At 38.2% G+C, this 25,382-nt stretch overlaps 1 protein-coding gene across 49 annotated transcripts in view; it reads left to right on the top strand.

The window, feature by feature from the left end:
• The window catches only part of PTPRD (protein tyrosine phosphatase receptor type D), a 521,758-nt gene that overhangs the window by 272,115 nt on the left and 224,261 nt on the right, over positions 1-25,382 (top strand). For 21 of the 49 annotated variants that reach the window (XM_040357859.1, XM_040357810.1, XM_040357792.1 and 18 more), the window contains exons 5-9: positions 9,559-9,747; positions 17,534-17,542; positions 18,141-18,158; positions 19,657-19,767; positions 20,828-20,839. In XM_040357859.1, the coding sequence (XP_040213793.1) occupies positions 9,559-9,747; positions 17,534-17,542; positions 18,141-18,158; positions 19,657-19,767; positions 20,828-20,839 (339 nt within the window). The remainder of the gene's footprint in view (positions 1-9,558; positions 9,748-17,533; positions 17,543-18,140; positions 18,159-19,656; positions 19,768-20,827; positions 20,840-25,382) is intronic. The other 28 variants (XM_040358051.1, XM_040358169.1, XM_040358044.1 and 25 more) reach the window with 5 other exon arrangements.

The raw sequence follows: 25,382 nt of genomic DNA, 5'->3' as shown, positions 1-25,382 counted from the left end.
ATTAAAGACTAAAGACCATGCGTAATGTACTGTACAAAAAAAAAGAAAAATTGATTTTTAAATTACCAGTAAAATCTCCTTCTTGGGGTGCAATACAGGATACAGGTCCTTTTCCTCTATACTGTGTGATCTCCCTATTGCTTGCGTTACAACTGAGGGTAGCTGGGAGTGGGTGGAGGTGGAGAGGGGATGTCCCTGCATTTTTTTTTGTTGCCAGTGTACAACCCACTGAAGGTAGCTGCATATAACCCATGGTTAAAGACTAAAGGTCCTGTGTCCTGCACTGTACTCCAAGAAATATATTTTATTGGTGAGTAAAAAATCATAAATCTTAAAAACCGAACATTTTAAAAATTGATAAAGAAATCTTAGTAGTAATGGCTTTACAAAAATGTCTCAGTTTTCTTTGCCAGGGCTTGAAGTTTAGCTAATGAATACAGTATATTTTAGTTAATGGGAAGCAGTAACTATTTCCTGCAACCCTTTAATTTACAAAGATGAAATAATGAACAGTTGCGCAGCAATGAAATATTGAACAATGGCCAAAAGCAACTGATTGCCGAAGTCACCATGAGAACTGACTATTAGTATAATTCAATTGGGAAAGACAATCTGACTCAATGCTGTAGGCTATACGCTATTCCCGATCTGTCACTCACAGCGAGTTAAAAGACCTTTTTATGTGTTTGCTGTTTCTCAGTGATGTGCCAAGTGTGGACACAGACATTAGATTGTTAGCAGGTTCTTCTGAACTTGGATTGTGAATGTAGAACAAAAACAGAGGAAGAAAAGATGACATCACCAGCTTGGCATGCACTGGAGAGCCAGTATCCGTGATACAGTGCATGACTGCCTACTGAATAGACAATGTGAAAAGGAACACAGCATCATTAGGAGATGATTTTCTTAGCTCATAGAAACCCTGCATTGTTTATAACCAATTTATTGCAACACGCAACAACGCAATAATAAGGCTGCACCATTGATGTATATGTTTATCCTACATACAAATCACACCACTGTGGATAATTTATATATGTAAAGTGTTCCATACATCATATTTTTAGGTGCAGGCTCAACTGTTTTTTGTTTTTATGTTTTGTCTAGAATATGCTTCTCTAGATAAACCCCTAATTAGTTCTCTCAGAATTATGTATTTCCATTACACTGTTCACTTATTATTAATGTTATTCATAATAGAATATTTTAATTATGCCAATATATCAAATAGCAAGAACACCTTCCTAACAGAGACATCATTTTAACTTTAGGGGAAGGTTAAGTTCAACTTTGGGGAAAAAATAATAAATGCGCAATTTTTTTCAGAAAAAAAAGTGCATTTCAATTTTTGTCCCCAATGATTCTGCAAAAGCATTGCAGCAGCAATGAGTAGATGGGGCTGTCATTTTAAAAGCTGCTGGCTTGTGAATGAGCTACGAGGATGCTCAACAACATCCGTACAGTTCATTAAGAAATACAAGCTGCCTGTCATGTTTTCTCAATCACAGATCTCTGTGAATAAATGATGTGGCTGTAAGGGTGGAGCCCCACACTACCATGTTGTTTTTTAAATATGACAGGGAGTGCAGGGAGAGGAACCCCTGCCCACTGTCACAGGGAAGGGGGGGTGAGTCTTGGAGTATGTTACATATTACACCCTAAGTATGATTGTAACATGTAACATGCTCCAAAGATAAACTTATCCTTTAACCTGAATATTACAAATATAAATAGCTAAAATTGAGCAGAACATTTCTACTCAGGATTATCCTCCTTTACTTGTCATCAGTTGGTCTGGTGACATGTATTTAATGACGGACAGTATCATTGTTACATCTCCAATTTGAATCTTATTCATATTTTACTTTGTACATCATGATATTTTCAATTTGTATTTATATTATGTAATACATTTATACTTTTTTATGATTTTTTGAGTTTAATTCTTGTTGCCTTGAAAATCCCGCCTTTTGAGTTTTTTTTCTATTTTTCACATTTCTACTTAGGCTGGCCATGAATTATACAATTTTCCTGTACAGTTTTCCTTTAGATTTACCAAAACCATATAATATGAGGTCAAATCTAAACACTTTCAATTTGTATGCAATCAGGCACTTCATAATTGAAGATAAATCTAAAGAACATTGAACTAGAAAATTGTATAATATATGACCAGCTTAAAGTGATATTAAAGTCTTAGGGCCAGATTCAACAAAAGAGATATGACGGCGTATCTCCTGATACGCCGTCGTATCTCTGAAATACGATTGTCGTATCTATGCGCCTGATTCATAGAATCAGGTTACGCATAGATAGCCCTAAGATCCGACAGGTGTAAGTGACTTACACCGTCGGATCTTAGTCTGCAATTCTAGGCCGGCCGCTAGGTGGCGAGTCCATTGCGGCCGGCGTAGAATATGCAAATGACTAGTTACGCCGATTCACAAATGTCCGCTTTGCCCGTCGCTGTAATTTTACGTTGTTTCTGTAGAGATATGCGGCGTAAAACTAAGCATGTCCTCTAGGTGGTCTAACCAATGTTAAGTATGGCCGTCGTTCCTGCGCCGAATTTTTAAATTTCACGTCGTTTGCGTAAGTCGTCCGTGAATGGCGCTGGACGCCATTTACGTTAACGTCAAAACCAATGACGTCCTTGCGACGTCATTTAGCGCAATGCATGTCGGGAAATTTTAGGGACAGAGCATGCGCAGTACGTTCGGCGCGGGAACGCGCCTAATTTAAATGGTCCCCGCCCCATTTGAATTAGGCGGATTTACGCTACGCTGCCGCAAGTTTACAGGTAAGTGCTTTGTGAATCAAGCACTTACGCTGTAAACTTGCGGCGGTGTAACGTAAATGGGATACGTTACGCTGCCGCAGTGTAACGCATTTGTATGTGAATCTGGCCCTTCGTTTTTTTGTTTAAATGTAAAACAAACATGTTATACTTACCTGCTCTGTGCTGTGGTTTTGCACAGAGCAGCCAAGATATTCCTCTTCTTGGGCCCCACTCTGGTGCTCCTGGCCCCTCCCTCATGTCTCCACAGGAAGCAGCTTGCTATAGGAGCACCTAAGTCGATCCACTGCTCTGTGTGTCCATTTAGACACGGAGCTATGGTCCAGTCCTGCCCCCCTCTCTCTCTCTGCATTGGCTCACTGACTGCCTTAGCCAATAAGGAGGGAGAGTTCTGGACAGCTGTTACTCTCATATAACATCGCTGGATCGAGATGGGACTCAGGTAAGTATTAGAGGATCTGCTGCACAGAGAAGATACAAATAAAACTTCTGACTTTAGAACCACTTTAAAAGGGGTTGTAAACCCTAGTTTTTTTTTTAAATAAAATAATAATAGTGCAGCGCAAAACAAACAATTTTAAACTATACATACAGAAAGTTAAAACATATGATATATGATATATAATTAAAAATTATATAATAAAGTCCATGTAAAGTGCTCAAGTGCAAAAAGATGATCCAAATCGGAATATAATAGTGCAAAAAATCCAAAGGGTGATATCCAGAAGGAACCTCCACCAAATAGCAGGAATGGCCTCTCACCTTACAACTTCGACCTGCAATAGGTCACAAAGCATAATCAGAGAACCACCTGTTCTCAGAGGACAGCAAGCAATGCAGCAGTAGAACCACGATATCAGTCAGACTCAGGATCAGGACATGGCAATCAGGGCATAAAAAACAAAGGAGAGGAAATCTAGTGCTCTCTGAAGCCAAAATACATTTATTTAAGAATAAAAAACGAATACACTCACTGTATAAGCACTCTCAAACGAGTGCAGCGAAACAGCATAAAACATCCATAAGAGCATGGGTTTCAGTCTAGGTCGGCGATCGCGGTTGACGTCACATGTGGCCCCTTCCCCTTTTTTAAATAACAAACATATCATACTTACGTGCAGTTTGTTTTGCACAGTGTAGCCCCAAACCTCATCTTCTGGGGTCCCCCAGCAGTGTTTGCAGCTCCTCCTCGCATTGGTAAACCCCCTGGGAGAAGTGCTCTCCCTGCGGGTGATCTTGCAGGTGTGCTCCCTAGTCCAGCATTTGCGTGCATAGACACAGAATGCCTGACTCGGCCCCGCCCCCCGGTGCCCGCATCATTTGATTTGATTGACAGCAGCAGAAACCAATGGTTGCGCTGCTATCAATTTATACAATCAAGAGCTGAGAACCCCAGGCAGAGAGGTAAAACTCGTCTCTGCCAAGGGAACGAACTGGCTGAGGTCAGTAAAACGGGGGGCTAGGGGTCCAGTCAGTGTCAGAATTTTTTTCACCTTAATGTATAGGATGCATTAATGTGAAAAAACATGAGGGTTTACAACTCCTTTAAGGCAAGATGAAAATTAACCAAGTATTTACTAATGAGTGGCTGTCCACAAAGGGATTAACATATTTTGAAAATATAAATTTCCTAAACTTTTAAAATAAAGCAGACCAAAACTATTTTTTGGTATTCCTAATCTTGTAAATGTTAGAATTCTTGATGTATAGGCTAGGCAATACTGTTCTTATTATCTAAATACTCACTACCATTTTTTGGCCAGGAAACAAACAGGCTTCACTCTGATGATGTCATGTTCAGCTAATGTTTATTGCACAAAGCCACAATAACAAGTCCCAGGTTCGGGACCACCCAATCTAATGTATTTGATCAATCAGGGCATAATCATCTACAAAAAAGCACTGATAATTGAAATGCATTAGGGTGAACTGTCCTGAGGCAGGAACTTTTTGTTATGGCTTTTTGCAGTAAAGATCAACTGTGTTTGACATCATCAGAGTGTGACCTGTTTGTTGCCTTGTATCGGTCTTGGAACATGGACATCTGCCTTCAGCCTGGCACCTGAGCTTTGGGAGAAAACAACGGTGGTAGCAAGCTTGGCAGTGAAGGATAACTTTACATATCACGTACAATATGAGATTGTCTGTCTTGTTACTGAAGAAGAAATTGACTGTTGTGGGCTACACAGGTCCTTCCTTTAACCTTCGTAGCGGTAACCCCGAGTGTGGCTCGGGGTGAATTTTTATTACTAAAAGCAGTAACTCCAAGCCACACTCAGGATTGCATCGCAGTATCCTGGTAAAGTTACTTACCTTGACCCCAGGATCCTGCGATGTGCCCCCGCGGTGTCTGTGGGCTGTGTACTCCACTCGATTCTTTACTGTGCCGAATTCCGTTCCCTGCGAGCGTCGCAATGCGCGGGTGCGGAGCCCGGCTGCAAATCAAAAAGTGCTTTGTCCAGTGTCCTGCATGCACTTTTTATATTATATTTACTGGTCATTATGTCAAAAGCAGTTTTAGATCAGCTAGAAAACAGCGATAGTAAATTGGAACACTTGCAGAATTGAAGTATGGACAGAGGGATTTTTTTGTGAGATTTTTTGGGGTGCCACTAAACAGTGAATGCAACTAATAAAGTATAGTATATGCCAAAAATGGTATTATTACATACAACACATAATTTAAAAGATTGTTATGCTTTAGGTAGACATAAACATGGGAACATATCTTCAGAAATGTTTTGATCTAGTCACTCGGGGTGACAATCAGATAATTATCCTGACATGTTTCGGCACTCTGGGCTTCTTCAGGGGTTATATTAAAGACAAAAGATGTAGCACCACATCCGGGCTCTTCTGCCTTCAGCCGGAGGTCAGGTAAGGGGCAACAATCACCACAATCACGTGAATGCCAATGAATGCCCAATCAGACCCGAAGCATAAACTATTGAAATGCAGATAAACCAATGATGCCAAGTGAGCATTATAATCTTAGTTGTCAGAATGTGAAAACAAACAATGAAGATGCTTGTATGGAGCAGTAGCCAAGCATGGTCACCCTTGGAGTTCTGACTTGCAGCGATAGTAATTAGTGGGGACATTTGTCATCAAACACTGAAAGTGACGACAGCGACAATTCTGCAAATGAGCCATTTCAGTGTTTTTGATTTGATTACATTATTGAATAAAATGTATTATTATTATTATATTAATATTTTTTTATAATTATTTATAGTTATTTATTATATTATAATTTATGATTTTCTGTTTCAAACTTTATCATACCTGGATGTCTACTAGACTCTTGTTTGGACAGATTTAAGTGAATTATTCCTACGAATTACAGGCCTACAATATAAAACGCCAAATTTCCATGCAAAACAATGTACTGAGCTACAAAAATCTGACATAATCATACCGCTAGGGAGGTTAAGACCTTTTTGTTGCATAGGGCCTAGAGTTATTTTTGTTCAGCTTTAATGTTATAGTGGTCTATTGAAATTAAGCAATATTGTTATGGAGATCCAGAGAATGAATTATAAATGCAGATTGGATAACTTAGCACATTTCTGTTAGATCTTGCTAAATACAGTATAATGTAACAAAATAATAATATTGCATTATATTTTAGTAGATAAAGATTCAAAAATTAGCAACACGTCTCATAACTAGTTTTTTTAGCCTTGTTTTTTTTTTTTTTTTTTTATTTTGCTTTTAAAATGAAAGAAAACTGGCATTTTATAACACAATACAACATATACATAGAACTATTTAACCACTTTAATACCGGGCATTTTCACCCCGTTCCTGCACAGGCCAATTTTCAGCTTTCATTGCTGACATTTGTGCAGTCATGCAACACTGTACCCAAATGAAATGTTTAGCATTTTTTTCCCCATAAATAGAGCTTTAGCAAAAAAAAAAAGAGCGTACATTTTGAAAGAAACACAATATTTGTATTTTTTCCCTCAGTTTAGGCCAATCTGTATTCTTCTACAAACCTTTGTTTAAAAAAAATTGCAATAAGAATTGGTTTGCACAAAAGTTATACACAAAATAGGTTATTGATTTGTGGCATTTTTTCTATTATATATTTTTTTACTAGTAATGGTGGTGATCTGCAATTTTTATCGTGACTGTGACATTGGGGTGGACAGATCGGACACTTTTGACACTATTTTGGGTCCACTGACATTTGTACAGCGATTAGTGCTATAAATATGCACTGATTACTGTATAAATGTCACTGACAGGGAAAAGGTTTACACTAGAGGGCGATCAAGGGGTTAAATGTGTTACCTAGGGAGTGATTCTAACTGTAGAGGGATGGGATTGACTAGGGGAGGAGACCGATCAGTGTTCCTATATACTAGAAACACATGATCTGTCTCCTCTCCCCTGACAGGACGTGGATCTGTGTGTTTACACACACAGATCCATGTTCCTCCTCTGTCACGAGTGATCGTGGGTGCCTGGCAGACATTGCGGCCACGCACATCAGCTCCTCTGTGTTGCAGTGGGCGTATGCGCCCCCCCCCCCCTATACCGCCATGAAGCCGAGGACTTCATATGATGCCCACCCAGGTTGGGATATCCCATCTGTGGACATCATATAACTATGGGCGGGGAAGGAAATTTTTAAATGGCGCACGAAAATTACAAGATTCAACATTGTACAGCCATAGGATTTGTTAGAATGCTATGTTTGTGTCTTTTAATGGCTTATTTCCTCTAAAAAAAGTGATGCTGAGCTGAAAAAAATATATTTGTATTCAAAAAGTTACGAAACCAAACAGCTATTACAATAAAGGCATGTGACATGTAAATATGATTTTAACAGCGGTAAAAACATTAGCTAGCACAACAGAAATGAACAGATACAGTAAAACCTTGGTTTGAGAGCAACTTGGTATGAGAGCGTTTTGCAAGACAAGCAAAATGTTTTAATAAAATTTGCCTTGATGTACAAGCGATGTCTTGATATAAGAGTAGCGTCATATCACAACTGAATATAAAAAAGAAGAGAGGAGCCTCTAAGTGTAGCAATATGGTTACATTTAATGATGGTACAACATTTAGCAACTTATTGCTACCCTTAGAAGTGCTTCTCTTCACTTGTATACCCTGTAAAAAAATGCTTTGATCTACAAGTGCTTTGGACATGCAAGCATGTTTCTGGAACGAATTATGCTCGCAAACCAAGGTATTACTGTATTACCTAGGAAAGGTTGGATTGTGCTATTGGATAGTGGTATAGCGTATACAGTGTGCACCTTGTGTAATAACAGATGGGAGATCACTGGTGTCTTATTCTTGTCTACTTTTTATCTTGGTACAATGTAGATCTGATGTCCACATTATTGGTGAGCTGAATAAAGAGGAGCTCTTCATTCTGTTCATTGGTACCTGCATGTATTGCACACTGCTGTTATTTAATCCTTCAGAACATATTGATCCAGCCCAGTTCACAATAGCAATGGTCTATACTTCAGATAGCAGAGGTGTTGTAATCTCAGTGACAGGTAGTATAATACTGAAAATTATAGTGTTTTTCCCCAGCATTTCTCCAATGGAATCTAAGCATAATAGCAGGGTTTTACAGAGCGAAAGCCAATGTTTCCAGAGGTTTCTTGGAAAAAAAAAAACCGATAGGATGTAAGTATATAGTGAAATTCATCCTTCACTCTTCTAAAATACATTTTCCAGTATCTGGTGCATGGTAAATTACATGTGATGTAATGGAAGGTAATTTACAATCCTAAGAGGGGTAGAACATTATCATTCATGTATAGAGTGCACTTTCAGTATTTGAATAAGTAGTAATGGGACCAAGTTGACTGAACCCTCTCTAAAATATGTAGCTTGAAGATTAGGTAAGCTGGTTTAGATGTAAGTTTATAGCTATAGTATTACATTTCTCACAATATAATATAGCACTGTATTTACTAATAAATAATATATACATTTGGAAAAAATTATGCAATTGCCCTTTCTAGAAAACAAGAACGAGAAATGATTTACATCTAACACTACTGTAGTTTTGCAAGATAAATGTATGAGTATATTTGTATATACATGCATACATTATGGACTTAATTTGATAAAGGAATACAACCTGTTTGCTTAGAGAAGTAAATGTTCACTGAGATTCTTTAATAGGATGAAGCTGTTTTCACTTCAGTCAAATATGTTTTAGCAGAAATCTCTCACATATAATTGGGTTATCAAAGTGAACATAGGTTTATCTTATTTACTGTAATTTACTATATTTTGCAAATTCAGCATTCACAGCCTTTACATTTTTTGTTATTCAGCACCTTCGATAATTTCAAATTAAGTTTGCATTTATTCGGAAACCTGGCTTAGGTCCAAACCTGGAAGCCTGCTGTCATTCTTGGTCCAGTGGACTTTGGGCAGGAGATTTTACAACCTGCAGTTGGCATTACCAATGGGCAGGGATGCTTGGACCTTTCCAGTAAGTAGCTGACTTTACTAGAGCCATGCTTGATTAAATAGCAAAAACAGAGTGTCACAGTAGTAACATTCATATTGTAAGATAATCACTTAATTTTTGTGATATGGACATATTTATTCAATGGTCTCAAGATGAAGCTACAGTGCGAAACGTTAGCTTTTGTTCCATTTTTTTTGCTGTGGCATGTTTATTTTGTGATCGATTTTAATTAAAAGAAAATATTTGGAGTGCGGCTGTCCAAGTTTCCTTCGTATTTTTGCTAATATTCTTTTATTTCTGTTTTCAGAGGATCAAATACCACGTGGTTTTCCCACAATAGACATGGGCCCTCAGTTAAAAGTGGTGGAACGAACACGTACAGCCACCATGTTATGTGCAGCCAGTGGAAACCCTGACCCTGAAATTACTTGGTTCAAAGATTACTTACCTGTGGATACGAGCAACAGTAATGGGCGTATTAAACAACTGAGATCAGGTAGGATTTCAGTGCTGCTAACCCCAAAAGCTGTTTTCTCTCACTTTGTTGTTTGCTTTTTATTTGTAGGTAAAGACTTTTCTTCCTCCTTTTCTTCTGGCGTCTTATTAAGTGTGTTTTCCATGTCTGTGGTGTTGTCATAACCAAAGTCTATCTGTGTGCGGATGTGTGTGTGTGTGTTCTGCAGCTTCTGTTTAACCCTCATTCGCCACTGCTGTGACTGTACTTCAATACCTTTCATTTATTTTATTGCTCTAATGCGCTGACAGATCCATTCCTCTTCCTTTCTTTCTTTCTTTCTTCTTTAATTTCAACAAATCTACTCTAACATTGTACTTCATTTAGAAATTAGAAGTATATAGTATAGTAATTTCCCAATGCTAAACAAATGATTAGTCAGCAAGAAAAATGCTCAGCCATTTAACAGTACACCTAAAAATGTGCTCTTACATTATCTTTTACACAAACGTTTTCACACATAGGCACATGTACATGTTTTTGTTAGCCAGAAAATAATAGCAGCCAATACAGTTTCCACTACTGTATGTAGTTTGCTTAAATTTAAAACTGAGCAAAAAAAAAAAACAACATTTATTAATTGTACAATACATGACACAATCTCCTCTAATTCCTAGGCCATTAAGTAAGTCAAGCTGCCTTCAGGTGATTTGACACTGGCATACAATAATAATAATAATAATAATAATAATAATAATAATAATAATAATAAAACTGTAAGGACAGCCCTGTGTGGCACCTTTTACTCCCAGCAAGCCACATATTTTTTTGCTAGTGTTCTTGAGTGAAGAGACATCTTCTCAGTGATGTCAGAAAAACAATCTTCCTTTTTTTTTTCTTGGATTTTTTCTTAATATGACTTTGTTGTCAATTTTCCTGGCTGCTATATATTAATTACTGCATCTTTGTAACTTCTGGATTGGTTAACTCCTCAGTGAATCTCGGGTTGATTCTGCTGTCAGGTTTCCTGACTGCTACATAGCAACTACTGCTTGTTTGCAGCTTCCAATAGGCTGACTCTATGGTGCAGATTGGGTACACTATACCTGGACTCTGGCTGAAAGAAAATGCAATTTAATCCCGCGTAAAGGTTCTCACTTTGGCATGTGGTGCAATACGATGAGTTAGCCAGTTTGGTGAGTGGGGACTGATGACCAAAAGTGGTGGTGGAAGCAGATTGACTGCATTGCATCTTTAAATTGATGCCTTTTTCCTTAGCCTTAGGGCCAGGACCAGGAGTGCTACTGCACACCCCTTCACTTTAGTCACTGTTCTGTGCATGCCATTGACCTGTCTTTTCCTTCTCTGCTCCCTGCTGGCTTTGGCATCACAATATTTGGATGCACCTGTGAGTTTACAAATGACTGCTAACATTTAAACATTCCTGCTCTGAAGCAACAGTACTTAGTGCCCCTAGCACAGATTAAAAGGGTATCATGCTATTTTTCCTTCAGGATATACTCCTAATACCTCAGGTGCTGTCCCCAGTCTGCCTCAGACCTTGAAGGCATCAGACAACAGGGGCTACAAATGGGCCCCATCATCCTCACCCTTAATATCTGAGACTTATTTTCTGCATTTCCTGAAGGAAAGGATGTAGATGGTTCCTCCTCAGAAGGAGTGCAGAAGGAATCCCAACCCACAGTAATTTCTCCAATTCCCAGGGATACTGTTGCTGTCTTTATCAAGGCAGTGAGCGAGTGCCTTGACCTAGACTGCTTTGCTATTAAAGCCTGTGCTGTTCAGGGACTCATACTCCTGAAGAAGAGGTTCAACCCCTTCTAAACAATTTGCACAGCAATATCCTATGAAGAAAGGTTCTTTTAAAAAGTAGACTATCCTTAAAAAGTGGACAAAAGGCTGGAAGCCCCTTTTAAGGATTTATTTTCTCTGACAAACTTTGCCATACAAACTACAGCTGCTGGCTGTTGGACCTTTACTGATTGTTCAAGATCCATCGGTCAGGAACCTTGGTACCCTGGTATAGATCTTTCTGCTTCCCAGCAACTTTCGCTCCTAGCTATGGCCTTTCATTAGTGTATGGATGGCTTAGCACACTTCACTAGATTTCTAGAATGGGTCTCTAAATTTATGTATGGGGCACCCTTTAGCTCAAATGTAGGTCTGCTGATCTCACCTGCAAGAAGCATCTTTTGTGAAGCCCTTTAATAGGTTTTCCCTTTTGGTGAGTTCGGGGAGCACAGGAGTAACCTTTTGGAAAAACGGAGGCAAGATATGTTATTATTAAGCCTCAACGCCATTGACCAATAAGTATTCCTTTTGTTTCTTTCAGCTCTTAGGTTTTAAGCCTAAGACTTGGTACTCTGTTCTGCCACATGACTTGATTCTCCAAACTGGCCAAGGAAGGCAACAGTGAGGTGGTGCCTCCATTTGTCAAAAAGGGGGGGGGGGCATATGTCGGCCTTCTTGTCCATTTGGATCTTAGATGTCTCTAATGCTTTGATTCTGAACATTCCATCCACGGACTACAAACTGGAGTTCTGGTCCTTGCTACCATATCCATTCATGCTTTCCAACCTGACAGATTCTCTACAAAGAGTGGCGGCTCTACATGCTGTCATACCATAGCTCCTTGTGCAGGAGGTAAAATGCAGCTTTTCAGTTTTTAGATGTGATGACTGGCTGCATTAATTTCCTTTTTTAGGGTCTGTTGTTTATTTTCACCTGTTGATCTAGACAGTAAGTATTTTTCTATCTTCCTTGTTGTTCAGCAAAAGTGACAATAAGAACATTGAGACAAACCATTTAACACTGGCACTGGGGTGCTTATATTGATCAGCTTTTATTTGTGTATGTAAAACCTTGATGCCAAAAGTACCAAAATTAAAACAGTTGCTGTAATCGCCAATGTTAGTTGGAGCTCAAGTTTAATTTGTTAGCCAATTCCACCTAAATGTGCTTGGGCAAATCTAACACTACCCTCTCCCTAGACTGACAATGCTGCTGTCCAAAGGTGTTTAATTTTTCTCCTCCAGTGGAGCAGATACACCTTAAGACTGGAAGTGTGTTACTGGCAGGATCAACAGATGACAAAGTAAAATATCCTAAAAAGACAGCTAACGCAGACACCACATTTAGGGATTGGTAAACTTCAACATAGTATTTTGAATCTGGGTTTAAAATTGATTTAATTCTTCTTACATCTCCCAAAGCAAAAGGAGACATTTGTTAAATGTTCTCTGTGGGCCCTCCCGGATTTTTCAGATCTTCTGTCCCAAGGACCTGTTTACTCTTCTGCTTCTTGGTCACTGGCTTCAATGGCTTGGCTGGTGAAGCCCAGGTCTTGAAATACAAGGGCCTACCAGACTGGTTCATCCCTATGCTTTTAAAAGCTGGGAAATTGAGATCTCACAAAGTCTATCATTGCACTTGGAAAGCTTACCTCTCCTGTGTGAAGCCTGGGACTTCCATACCAGAAAGTTCTATGTAGCACAAATTCTGAATTTCCTCCTTGATCGGTGGCTAGCCTTAAATAACTTCAAGGGTTAGGTTTCCTACTTTGCCAATCTTTTTTTTTTTAACTCCTTGGTAAAGGCATTTATACAGGGTGTTGCTTAAACCCCCCTTCCTGTGTAGACGTACACCGTGCCGGTAAGCCATGCCCCCTCACAAGTCTTTCACAAAAGAAGGAGCCTTTGGCCCAACTTCCCTCAGTGTCCTGTGAGATGGATGTGAGGGGAGCAGTACTGCACCTGAGATAGCACTGGAACAATAAGAAGATCCAGGTAAGTGTTTATTGAAAGGGAGGCGGGAGGGGCTAGGAAAAAATAATTGGTCATTTTATACTTTAATGCAGAGAATGCATTAAGGTAGGGAAAAAAAAACATTTGAACTCAAGAACTTTAAGATCTACCATGATGATCAAGTCTCCTCTGGTGCAAGTTTGGTTTATAAGCTGCTCTCAAGTCCATTCCTACTTCATTCGTTTTCTATACAAACAGCCAGTTTACTCCCTTTCAAACTTAAGGGGGTCAGTCTATGACCATTGGGAGTAGAAAATGCACTGGCAACAGTGGGAGTCAACAATGCCATGGTCTTGGTGGTAATTGGGAGTAAACACATTTACATAATTGATGTCAGTGGGAGAAATAGTGCCCCATCATTGGTGTCTCATTGCTGTGTTGCCCACCCCTCAGTTGGACTGTTTTTGAATGTCCCAATGGTCTAATGCAGGGATCTCCAAACTTTTGAAACAAATGGCCAGTTTCCCCCTTCAAACTTTAGGGGGACCAGACTATGACCATTGGGAGTAAAAAATGCCCTGGCATTGGTGGGAGTAAACAATGCTATGGGCTTGGTGGTAAAAATAAGTAAATATGTTTACATCACTGGTGCCAGTGGGAGGAACAGTGCCCAATCATTGGTGTCAATGGGAGGAATAGTGCTCTAAAGGCTGGATAAAGGAAATCAAAGGGCCACATCTGACCCGTGGCTGTAGTTTGGCGACCCCTGGTCTAATGTACTGTAATGTACAATTGGGAAAATTTAATTTTTGTCTTACCTGTAAAAGTCTTTCCTTGAGTACATTACTAGGCACAGGTTCCCTCTCTTATGTTCATTTGGTCCACTCCTATTATTTCTTGATAACAAAATTGAGGCTAGCCTCAAAATTGAGGCTAGCTGGGAGTGGAATGATTTTGTTTTGCCAATGTCAAGTCACCTAAAGGTAGCTGCATTACATATAAGAATGAAGGATCTTGTGTCATGTAATGTACTCCAAAAAAGATAAGACACAAAAACTATTATTCAGTAAATCTCTGCAACAAATTTACCTTTCTTCATGTTTTTCCAATGTAAAAATGCTGCAAAGGCATAAAAAGACCTGCACATCTTGTCAAAATCTCGTAAGCCTCTAATTTTCTTTAGTGAGCTGCTCTGCACTGAAATCCCAAACATTGTTGTCAGCCCTTTCCAGTTGTCCCATGTTGGACTTTGAAACAGACAGCACATGGGAAATGGAAATGTGTTGCAGAGATGTACTACATTTTGTTTTTTTCTTTCTTGCCCAGACATACTTTTTAAAAAACATTTATAACAAATAATTAATGTAATAACAATTGTGCGTGCCCTAGCCTCATATGGCTTCACATTCTATTCTCTGAACCTATAGCACTTTCTCAGTGTTTTTCATGTTATTCCTGACTTACCTTTTTTCTTTGTTAGTTCAAAACATTATGGAAGATGTGACATATACACTGCAGGAGTCCTTAAGGGGCCATTTATACCAGCGCACTTTAGTAAACATTTATTTAGAAATGTAGGCATGTTTACACAAAATGTAGGAGTAATGGCACTGTTCACACCAGTGCCAGCACACTACTGTAGTTAAATATATAGACCCATGTTCGACTAACCTCCAGCTTCCTCACAGATCCTGAGACTCATATTATGTTGCTAACTAACTGTGGCATACTAAACATTAACATAAAACCCTGATATAGCAGTAAATACTATATATACTATGATATACATTAATTTTATCCTAATAAATTACCAAGTAAGTTTTTTCTTATACTACAGATAAATTATCCTGTAGGCAGGAGGACTCTTGAGTCCTATTTTTTTTTCTTTGTAGACAAGACAAAGACTATTGAGGCCCATAATGGTATTAACCCCAAAAGCAAACATTTATTATATTGCAACTTACCAATTTTTGGATATGGTGGGTGCACCATTTTTTTTTTAGGTTTTCTTTCTTTTTTTTTCCACGTGTTGATCTAGCCAGTAAATCAGTTTTAAAAAAAAAAAAAAACATACTCCGCTGCAGATGTAGCATTTACAGAGATTGAACAAGCCATTTACGACTGGCAGGGTTGCTTACAATAGTCAGCTCTTATTTATTTAGTAAAACCTTTATCCCAAAAGGAAAATCAACGATTGCTCTAACTGCTTGTAAAGTGTGAGCTTGAGTTCAGCTTCAGTTTGTTAATTATCTAAATTTGCTAGTCCATTTGACACTCCCTTCCCATAAGACTGACAATGCTGCCGTTCAAAGGTATCCCCTGTGTTCATTCATTCTGAGTGGAGGCACTCTAATACAGGTGGTCTGTTACTGTCTAGATCAGTGGTCATCAACCCTGTCCTCAGGGCCCACTAACAGGCCAGGTTTACAAGATAACTGAAATACATCACAGGTGATATCATTTGCTGCTCAGTGATTGCAGTAGTCTAGTCTGCCTCTCCCCAAAGTAATACATACAATCTGGCCTTTTAGTGGGCCCTGAGGACAGGGTTGATGATCACTGGTCTAGATCACCAGGTGAAAACGGGGAATGAAGATCACAAATTATTGGTAAGCTGAAATATATGACATGTTTCGTTTTGGGATTGATCTTGCTTTAATTATACGGTTGCACCTAGTTTGGCTTACATATAAAAATTCCTTGTCCCTTATAAAAGGAATCCTTTATCAAAAAATATATAAAAAATGCAGAGAAGGGGTACCTGTTACCAAGTAAAAAAAAATCAGATAATATATGTTTCTTATCCTGGTCCTATACAGGGCCATTTATTTGTTGGGAAACACTCAGAGCCTTGGGACCTTCCTTTTCACTTAACTATTTGGTCAGTGCTGGGCAGATGGTCCATATGCACTATCTTCTGCTCTCATCCTGTCTCAATCAGGTAACAAGAACAGAAGTCAGCTAAAAATATCTCTGTGTCATCTGTAATGCCTTGTACACATGACCGGTTTTCCCGTCAGAAAAAACTCAGACGGTTTTTCCAACGGAGTTCTGATGGAATTCTGCTTAAGCTGTCTTGCATACACATGGTCACACCAAATTCTGACCGTCAAGAACGCAGTGATGTACAACACTACGACGAGCCGAGAAAAATGAAGTTCAATGCTTCCGAGCATGCGTCCACTTGATTCTGAGCATGCAAGGTTTTTAGTCCGTCAGAATTGCATCCAGACGCACGAAAAAAAAAATTTCATCAGAAAAATTGAGAACATGTTCTCTATGTAATTCTGTCAGAATTTCCGACAGAAAAGTCTGATGGGGCATACACACGGACGGAATATCCGATGAAAAGCTTTCATCTGACTTTTTCCGTCAGAAATTCCGCTTGTGTGCACAAGGCATCACTGGTTTCCTAAAGGAAATTACTATTGCTTTGTCCGATGGGATTGCAGCATGCTATGCCCCTTGCATGTTGTGCAACAATCAGTATCCTCAAAACTCATAATTCCAGCACTGGGATTCGCTGCACCATTCAGCTGATGTTTGCGGGCCTTGTATGCTGAATATTTACTTTCTAACACATATCAAAATATCCAAATAGGATAACAAGTGTTTATTGCCTTCAATGAGGCCACAGATGGACATATATTGTAAATGATGCTCGGATCACTAGCATCAATTGCAAATAGAACGTTGTGTTGTCTATTCTCATCCTTACTATCAACATTTTAGATCTCTGTAAACTTTATCTCAGCATTGTAAACACTAATTTAATAATCAATGTAGCTGTAGATGAGAAATAAAATGAGAAAAAAAATGAACAAAACAATCCAAATTTAAAAATACTGATAGATGTATGGCCTTCCAAAATGTCCTGTGCTGTTTAAATTGTCTTGTTAAGATTGTTGTGAGCAGAGCCTGTGTTTACATATCAGTGTCAAATTTTAATATATTCACAATGTGACATAGATAAAGTAGAATGATAGAGCTTTAAAAAAAGTGCCGAAACAAGGAATATAATCATATTTTTATGCTGTCTTTCTTCTTTCTATGTTAATCTACAGAATCTATTGGTAAGTGCTTAGTCTTCCAACGCACTAAACTCCTCCACCAGCCTCCATGCTTAGACAAGCCCTAGTATTTATAATACTGTTAAAATGCATGGCATGCATTTTACAACTTTCAGCCAGTGTAGTCACAAGACCTTTGTAGTGTTGCGCACACCTTCACAAAAGTATTGTTGTCGTAGCAAGCTTATCCAACACCTTTCTTCAAGGAATTGTCCTTTAGCTCCACTTATCCTAAAATAGATGTTGTTCCTTAACCTGTACCACAGTGTTTGTTACCCAATCTTCCTTCACATAATTATTAGCTAAATATAAAAACAAAAGTCCTGTAAATAGTACCAACCGCTATGAAAATGTATTTTGAAGATTAAAAATATAGTATGAAGCCCCCAGTAGTCTATTTTTTTGTACTACTTGAAGAAGCTTAGTGCCGCTTTGGGTCCTTTGCTTTTTGTGGTACAGTGCTATAGGCACATAGTATACTCCTGTTTTCCTTTCTATTCTGTAAATCTAATTTAACTCTTCTTCCAAAACATTAGCCTCCTTCTTCTGGTACTAATGATTCTTCTTTCTAATCTTATTTGCATTCATATTATCCACCCAGGTGGTACACCAATAAGAGGTAAGATTGCTGAACTAAGAGTCGCAGAATGATCTTATTCACTCTTTTTTTGTCTTTCCATTATTCCTGTATCAGTTATTTATCATTAAAAACAATGTAGTTTTATTATGTATTATTTTACCACTGGTTCATGTGTCTTTTTCATCAGTTCTGTTTTCATTTAATACAATAATTTTAAGTTGTGATATGCTTCAAAGAAAGCATATCAAGGTCCTTTGGCCAAAGCCCAGTCACAGCTTTCCATTTGTCCCTCTTTTTTCTTCTTCTTCTTTTTTTTTTTTTTTTCTTCTTTTTTTGTCCGACTGATTGGAGAGGAAAGAAATAATTTTTTTCTTCCTTAGCTGTTCATGTTCTGGACCTAAGCCACTTGGTCTAGGGAACAGTTGGAGACATGCAGAAGACAACCAGGAATAACGTCTTTTTGATCTTGTAATAAAGAGATGTTTTTGGTTTTGGTCTTGTATTGTTCTTCTATTTTTTTCTTTTTTTCTTTTTTTTCTTGTAGCACAATTAAAAAAAAAAAAGTTGACATATCTTCTTGCAATTTCACAATATTGTTTTTTCCTTTCACTTAAATATTCTTGAATTTCTTCACTGACTTTTTGGATCATCGATTCTCCAGGTGGTGGAAACCCCAGGTTTACAACATTATATCTTACAAAAATGCTTGTAGTACTGTTTTTTCAATATGTTAAAGCAATGTTTTACAACTCTTCTTGTTCCCTTTTTTTTTTTTTTTCTTGGGTTTTGTGACACCACACTGCTAATCCCACCTGTGGATTTTGATGGGTGTCTTAGGGGGCCTACTGAGGACCTCAAGCAGTGTTTGGTTGGTTTCTTCTGGTCTTGGCAGCAGCCATTTTTTTCTACATTTTATTTTCTAACTCTTTGTTTTCCAGCTAACATTCTTAAATTGTAAGTGGGGCTGAACTGATTCTCTTTAGAGTCTGCATGTCTTAAAGGAGTTTTGTTTCTTGAAGTATGTATCTTTTTACTGATACTGTCATTTAATAAATCTTTTTTTTTTTCTTTTATGAAAAGCAGCATTTTTGATCTTGCTGCACATTTTTTAGTTTCCCTAAAAATAAAAATTTCTTAACGATCTATCCCTGTTTGATGAAATTTGACACTTCTTAAATTTACCCCTGCTTGATTAAATGCACCTATTTTATATGAACACATTTAATTAAATTGTGTTGACGAAACATAGGATATATTTTTATTTCAAAGCCATACTTTCTTGAAGCAGTTTCACTCATTTCCATTTTAATTAAAAATTAACAATAAATGCCTGTTTTATATGTACTTTTTAGTTTAAAATAGCAGTTGATAAACCAAAATGTTAATTTTACCATTGCATTGCTCTTTATGTGCAATCCTTACCAAGAATCGTCGTTGGTTGGACCGTCATGGTTTTCTGTGTTGGTAATGTCTGATGGGAGATAAGTGTCATCATTTTCTGACTTTGTTCTTGGCTGTATATTTTATATTTGAACAGGTGCACTTCAAATTGAGCAGAGCGAAGAATCTGACCAGGGCAAATATGAGTGTGTTGCGACCAACAGTGCTGGGACGCGCTATTCTGCCCCTGCAAATCTATATGTAAGAGGTAGGAATGACAAACCCTTGGTGTCCCCATTCTGCAAGCACTGGGGCTTTTATTTTCAGGATGTTCACAGTCACTGCCATGACAATAAAAAAGTGAAGAGCAAATCAATGAATATCCACGAAAAAAAAATGTATAGGTCTTTACCTATGGGTTGTAAGTATATTTACACTAAAACTGTTGTTTTTTGCCTTTACATGTGTGTCTTGCTTTACTTTTTGGGGGTTTTCTATAGTTATTTTATGTATTGACAACATAGTTAATTATTAATCCCAGATTAATAGCATTTGTGCTGATTTTCTACTGGGTTGCAGTTTTAAAGCATCATGATGGATTCAAATGTTCACTTCAGTGTGTAGTGAGATAACCTTCTAACCTCAAAGAGCCTTAAAGAGCATAACTGTATATTCATCACTCTTATTTTACTACTTTGCTTCTTCTTTATATATTTTTTTTATTTTTTATTAATTCACATACTTGTTGATAGAAGTAACCCCTTAAACTACAGTAATGAACTGACTTGCATCAAAATATACTGGTAACTCACATGATTTATGAGGCTGCGTTCCGATAGCATTTTACCGTAATCATTATTAATCATTACAAAGAAAAAGCAAATTTGCTGTAATGATTTTGAGTGAGGATTCTGTTCAGACCAAAAGCAATAAATAATAATAAAGCATGTCCTTAATGTCAGCGTATGAAACGGACTACCCAAAGTTTAACCTGCGTCAGCTCATTGCTGTAGTGATAACAGTTTTTGGAACAAAACTAGGTAACATAGTCATATGCTATTACTATTTCCTTATTTTCATTCAAAATACAAGCAGATTTGATGCGCCACAGAGGACTCTTAATGGAACACGTATGGAGTTTAAAAACAATGGCTAGCTATTGTGTCTAAACTGGAGCAATGCTATAGTATAGGGAGATATAATAAGTAAAAGATGTTCAATTAGCAGTTGAAAGCCTTGATATGGCCTTTTTACTCTCTCTGTGTTTCCCTTGTTTTTCTCCTTTCCTCATTTCATTGTGTTCTGCATCAAACCCCTACATCCCTCAGAGCTGCGAGAAGGTTGGTGTGTTTTTTACTTTTTACCCACCATACAAAAATAATAATTCAACAATAACAAAGAATACAAATGAAATGAATGTAGCTGCATTGTGTTTTTTTATTTTATATATATATATTTTTTTTACTTAGCTTTTTTTTTTGGAAGTGCTTCTATGCTTGCTGTTATTTAATTCCGATGCATGCGAGAATGATCTTGAGTGCATGGCAACCTTTCATACAGTAGTATTTCTGATATCAGTTTAATGCCTGTTTAGACTGCTGCTTTGCCATACACAGTAATGATGTAGTGCATATTGGTCAGGCATGGGAACATGCTGTGTATTCTAAGGGCTGCTTTTAAGATATACCTAAATACTGTAGTGTCTTTGCATGTTTAGTTACTGCTTGTCTTGTGGTAGTGTAATGTTCTTGCTCTCCCCACACTCCTGCCTGCTACACCTTCACAAGATCATCATATATTTACCTTCTTCAATAATTCACGCTAAATATAGGCAAGTTTTCTTTTTAATGCAACAGTTGCTTGCCTACCCTTATAAATTGAATTTCTCGATCCAGCGGGGGTTGGTGTTGCTGGCTATAAACAAAGGTTTATTTAATAAACTAGCATGCAGGGCTGTAGTTTGAAAATCTACAAGCATTTGATATTTAAGCGATTCTCTCTTAAATTATGCATCTGCATCCCAGGTTTTCCTGCCTCTGCCTTCATCCCTTCTTGGATTATTTTATAGGAGTAAATCTGGTTTGCAGTGATTAAACATGACAAATAATAGCAGTGTTGGCCTTGATTAAAGAAAAGATGTAATTGCAAACAGCTGAATATGAAAGTAATATAGGTCCATGTATTTTTTATGATACAGACACGTGCCAAGTGTAACTATATATATAAAAAAACAGCCCTGAATGCATACAAATGTGTTGTTGCTCCAACATACAGGACCTAATCACATCTTTGCTTTCTTTAATTTACCTTGCACTTTTATGATCGAAGATATGTTGTGATTAGTTGAATACTGTATGTGTTGGCAGACGTTTGATATTAAATAACCTTTCTATGTAACTAAATTTTCCATTAATTAGCCAGAAAATGGGCAATGCAGTTTACCATGAACTGAAATGCCAAAAACACCCCACCCCTGCTGTCATATTAAACTTAATGTGAACGTTTTTAAGTGGGCATTGACTCATCATATCAGGACTAGTCTTGATCTGCCATTAACATTTTGGGATATGCTCTCCAAATTTTTAAAACATTTTTGGGCAACGTTATTGTTTAACATATGTTATTTTTCATTTAAATGTATCCAAATTACCATAAGTTTATTGCGTGAAACATTATCCATATATCTAAATATCCAGCTGAATTTTTGAAGCAGGAATATATGTCTCTTTTAGTGTACTGGTGTAGGTCCTGCAGATGCTTGCCATAACTACTTTTAACCTTTTAGTTTCCATCATACATTATGCCTTGGACGCCTTATTAGTAATCCAATGTTCCTGGTAGATGATCCTTATCCTATAAGATTTGGATGTAACTAAACTACGAATGTTACCCTGCCATACTCCTCTTTTCAATACATTCACAATCATAGTGCCTAGAGATGAGCGAGTACCCAAAAATGTGCTTCTCGGTCACTCTGACCAATCAGTGCTCTTATTCTTTCTGGGTTTGCTTCCACTGATATGGCTGTATTTAACACTGCTACACTGTCTCTTTTGTATCTATTTCTAGTCAAGTTTTAGATTTAAAGTGTTTTGTGTGCCCCAAAGATACCAGCCTACATTACCAGGCATGTAGCTGAGTCTCCTCTGAAAACATTAGAATAAGTAGGTCTCTCTCTTCAAACTTTGATCCAGTGCAGATGAACAAAAAGGCTGGTTTCAGCGTAGCTGTGTGCTCACAGCCTCTGATGAACAAAAAGGCTGGTTTCAGCGTAGCTGTGTGCTCACAGCCTCTGATCAGCAGGGGGACCAGTCCATATGCCTGGTGTGCCAAGTTGGATTTTTTTTGGAGAATAATACACAATACACACTGGTATTGATTTACTAAATAACTAAAGGAAGATCACTTACCATAATGAATGCAAAGCAAATGTTCACTTGGCTTAGTAAATATTTACAAGAGGAAAAAAAAAATAACAGCATTTTTAATTGTATAGTTCAGGAAACAGGACCATTAGTCTTAAGCCATGGGTTATATGTGGTTGCCTTCAGGTGATTGGACACCAGCAACAAGTTAAAACTTTGCATGGTACAGCAATCAGAATGCTGTATCCGGAATCATCAGTGGCCTACAGTGCCTGACACAAGTGGCCTTCACCTCTCTCACATCAGCGGAGGTTGTGAGTACCCCTCCGATGACAACTTTTGCATTGCACATTACAGATCACCAGTGCAAGGGACAAGGGTTAGGTAGCTCAGAATAAGTACATGGTTCTTTAGGTGGTGGTAGTCTATCTCCAGGGGCTCTATGTCTTATTTTTAGATAGTTTCCCCTAGTCTGATTCTCTTCTTTCCTCTGGACACTCAGCTGGCTTTTTATTTCCACCTATTTATCTAGAAAGGAAGATTCCTCCTCAGTGTCTGACTTCATGGGCAGACTCTTAGGCCTTTGATTACAGGGGTCACAAGCCTTTCTCTTCAGTCTACCCTTGTGAATTGAGACAGACATACTCCCTGAAGAGGAAGTAGCTGAGGAAAACCCCCTTTTCTTCTGAGGATTCAGATCAGGATGAGGTGCTGAAATTTCATCCACACTAGAATACCATTGCTACCCTTGTTGACATCTTATAAACACGTGTTTAGCATTAGAGCAGCTTGAGTCTGCTCACCCCAGAGTCACCTTGAGGGAATCCCTTCAATTGCCCAAGCCTGCTAAGACTTTCCCAGTCAAATTGCTTTTAGAGCCTGTACTATATTGTGACTGGCCTCACCCTGAAAAAATTATTTGCTTCTCCAAAATATTTTGCTCACATTATCCTATTGAAGAAAGTTTCCTGAAAAAAGAAATGGTCCCTGTAGTTGTTGCTTCCCTGGAAGCTTGTGGGATCATTGCTGTTTGTACTAAGACCCTAGCTCCATCCTATCAGATCCTTCTGTACACCACCAATTAGAACTTTAACCCAATACCTTATGTTACTGCATTAACACCATGGCGGATACACTCATGTATTCGGGATGAGGCTTCTCTCTGTCCATATGCAGATCATTTTTTTGCCTAAATGCTGGTTAGTTTCATTAAACCCCCAATCTAGTTCCCTAGGCCCCCTGAAGCCACCCTTCTAATACATTAGGTATATTCCATTATTTGACTTTGCTTGCAAGATTGCCTTTTTGCCGCTGTCACCTCTGTACAGAAGGTCTCTGAGGTAGAATCCACCTTTCACCTTACTCAGAGCATTGTTCTTCCTTACTTATGTCCTGCTTTGAAACATCCTAATTCAATTCCTCTCCATTGTCTTGATGCAGTTCTCACTGTGACAGTCTACTACTCGGCCACAGCCTATTGTAGACAATCAGATTTCCTGTTTGGGTTGCCTGCTTCTCGCTGTACCATAGCTAAGGTGGATTGAACAAGTCACTATTCAAGACTATTGTGTAAAGAATAGGGTTCCTCCCTTACCTGTTAAGGTGCACTCTACCAGATCCATTAATGCTTCATTGGTACTGTATATAAGCATCAGGCACCTGTTTGTCATAGTTACACGGTTGCCACCTTGTCTTTAGTTCACACATTTGTTAAGTTTTATAAGGAGAATGCTCAAGCCTCTTTTGATGGCAGTTTCAAGTAAAAGGTACTACAAGCTGCTGCTGTCAGAGTCTGTCGAGCCTGTCTTGACCTGTGACATGGGTGGACCTGTTGGCATTGTTTGCTGTGTTGCTCACCAATCAGTTGGATTGCTTTTGGACATTCCAGACTAAAGACCATGTGGTCTGTGCTGTACAATTAGGAAAATAAGATTTTTAACTTTCAAAATCCTAGAGTATAGTAAAAAACACGGGCCCCTCCCCTTTTTTTTCGACTCTCCCTATTGCTTGCTACAAAACTGAGGCTATCTAGGGGTGTGAGGAACTATATAGGGGATGCTTCTCCTATGCATGTGTTCAATCACCTAAAGGGGGCTGCATCCCATGGTTTAAAACTGATGATTCTGTGTCCTGCATCATACTCCAGAAAACTAATTTTACTTGTAAGTTTACTTGCTCATGATTTAATAATTGATGTGAACACAGCTTCTCCTCATTTACTGAGAAGTATACACTTTACAAATTGAGCATATTTATTTTCCTTTAGTAAATCAATACCACTATGTTTTGCTTAAACTTTAGGAAAACTCTGGAAAAGGAAGCTGGCAGTTTGAATATAATCAGATTAGTGGTGATTTGAATGATATGTACAAATCTCTGCAGTGCATGTTGAATTGTAATCTTAGCACATTGATTCGCTCATGTCTAATAGTTACATGTTAACAACTTAACAAACTAATCCTAATCTAATAATACTGCCCCTCTTGTGTTACCCTCTCTTTCTCTAAAACCCAACTCT

The sequence above is a fragment of the Rana temporaria genome, chromosome 1 (genome assembly GCF_905171775.1).
Source record: "Rana temporaria chromosome 1, aRanTem1.1, whole genome shotgun sequence".
Classification (NCBI taxonomy): Eukaryota; Metazoa; Chordata; class Amphibia; order Anura; family Ranidae; genus Rana; species Rana temporaria.
Note: the sequence above shows the minus strand (reverse complement) of the source record. Positions and strands in the feature narration are given on the sequence as shown.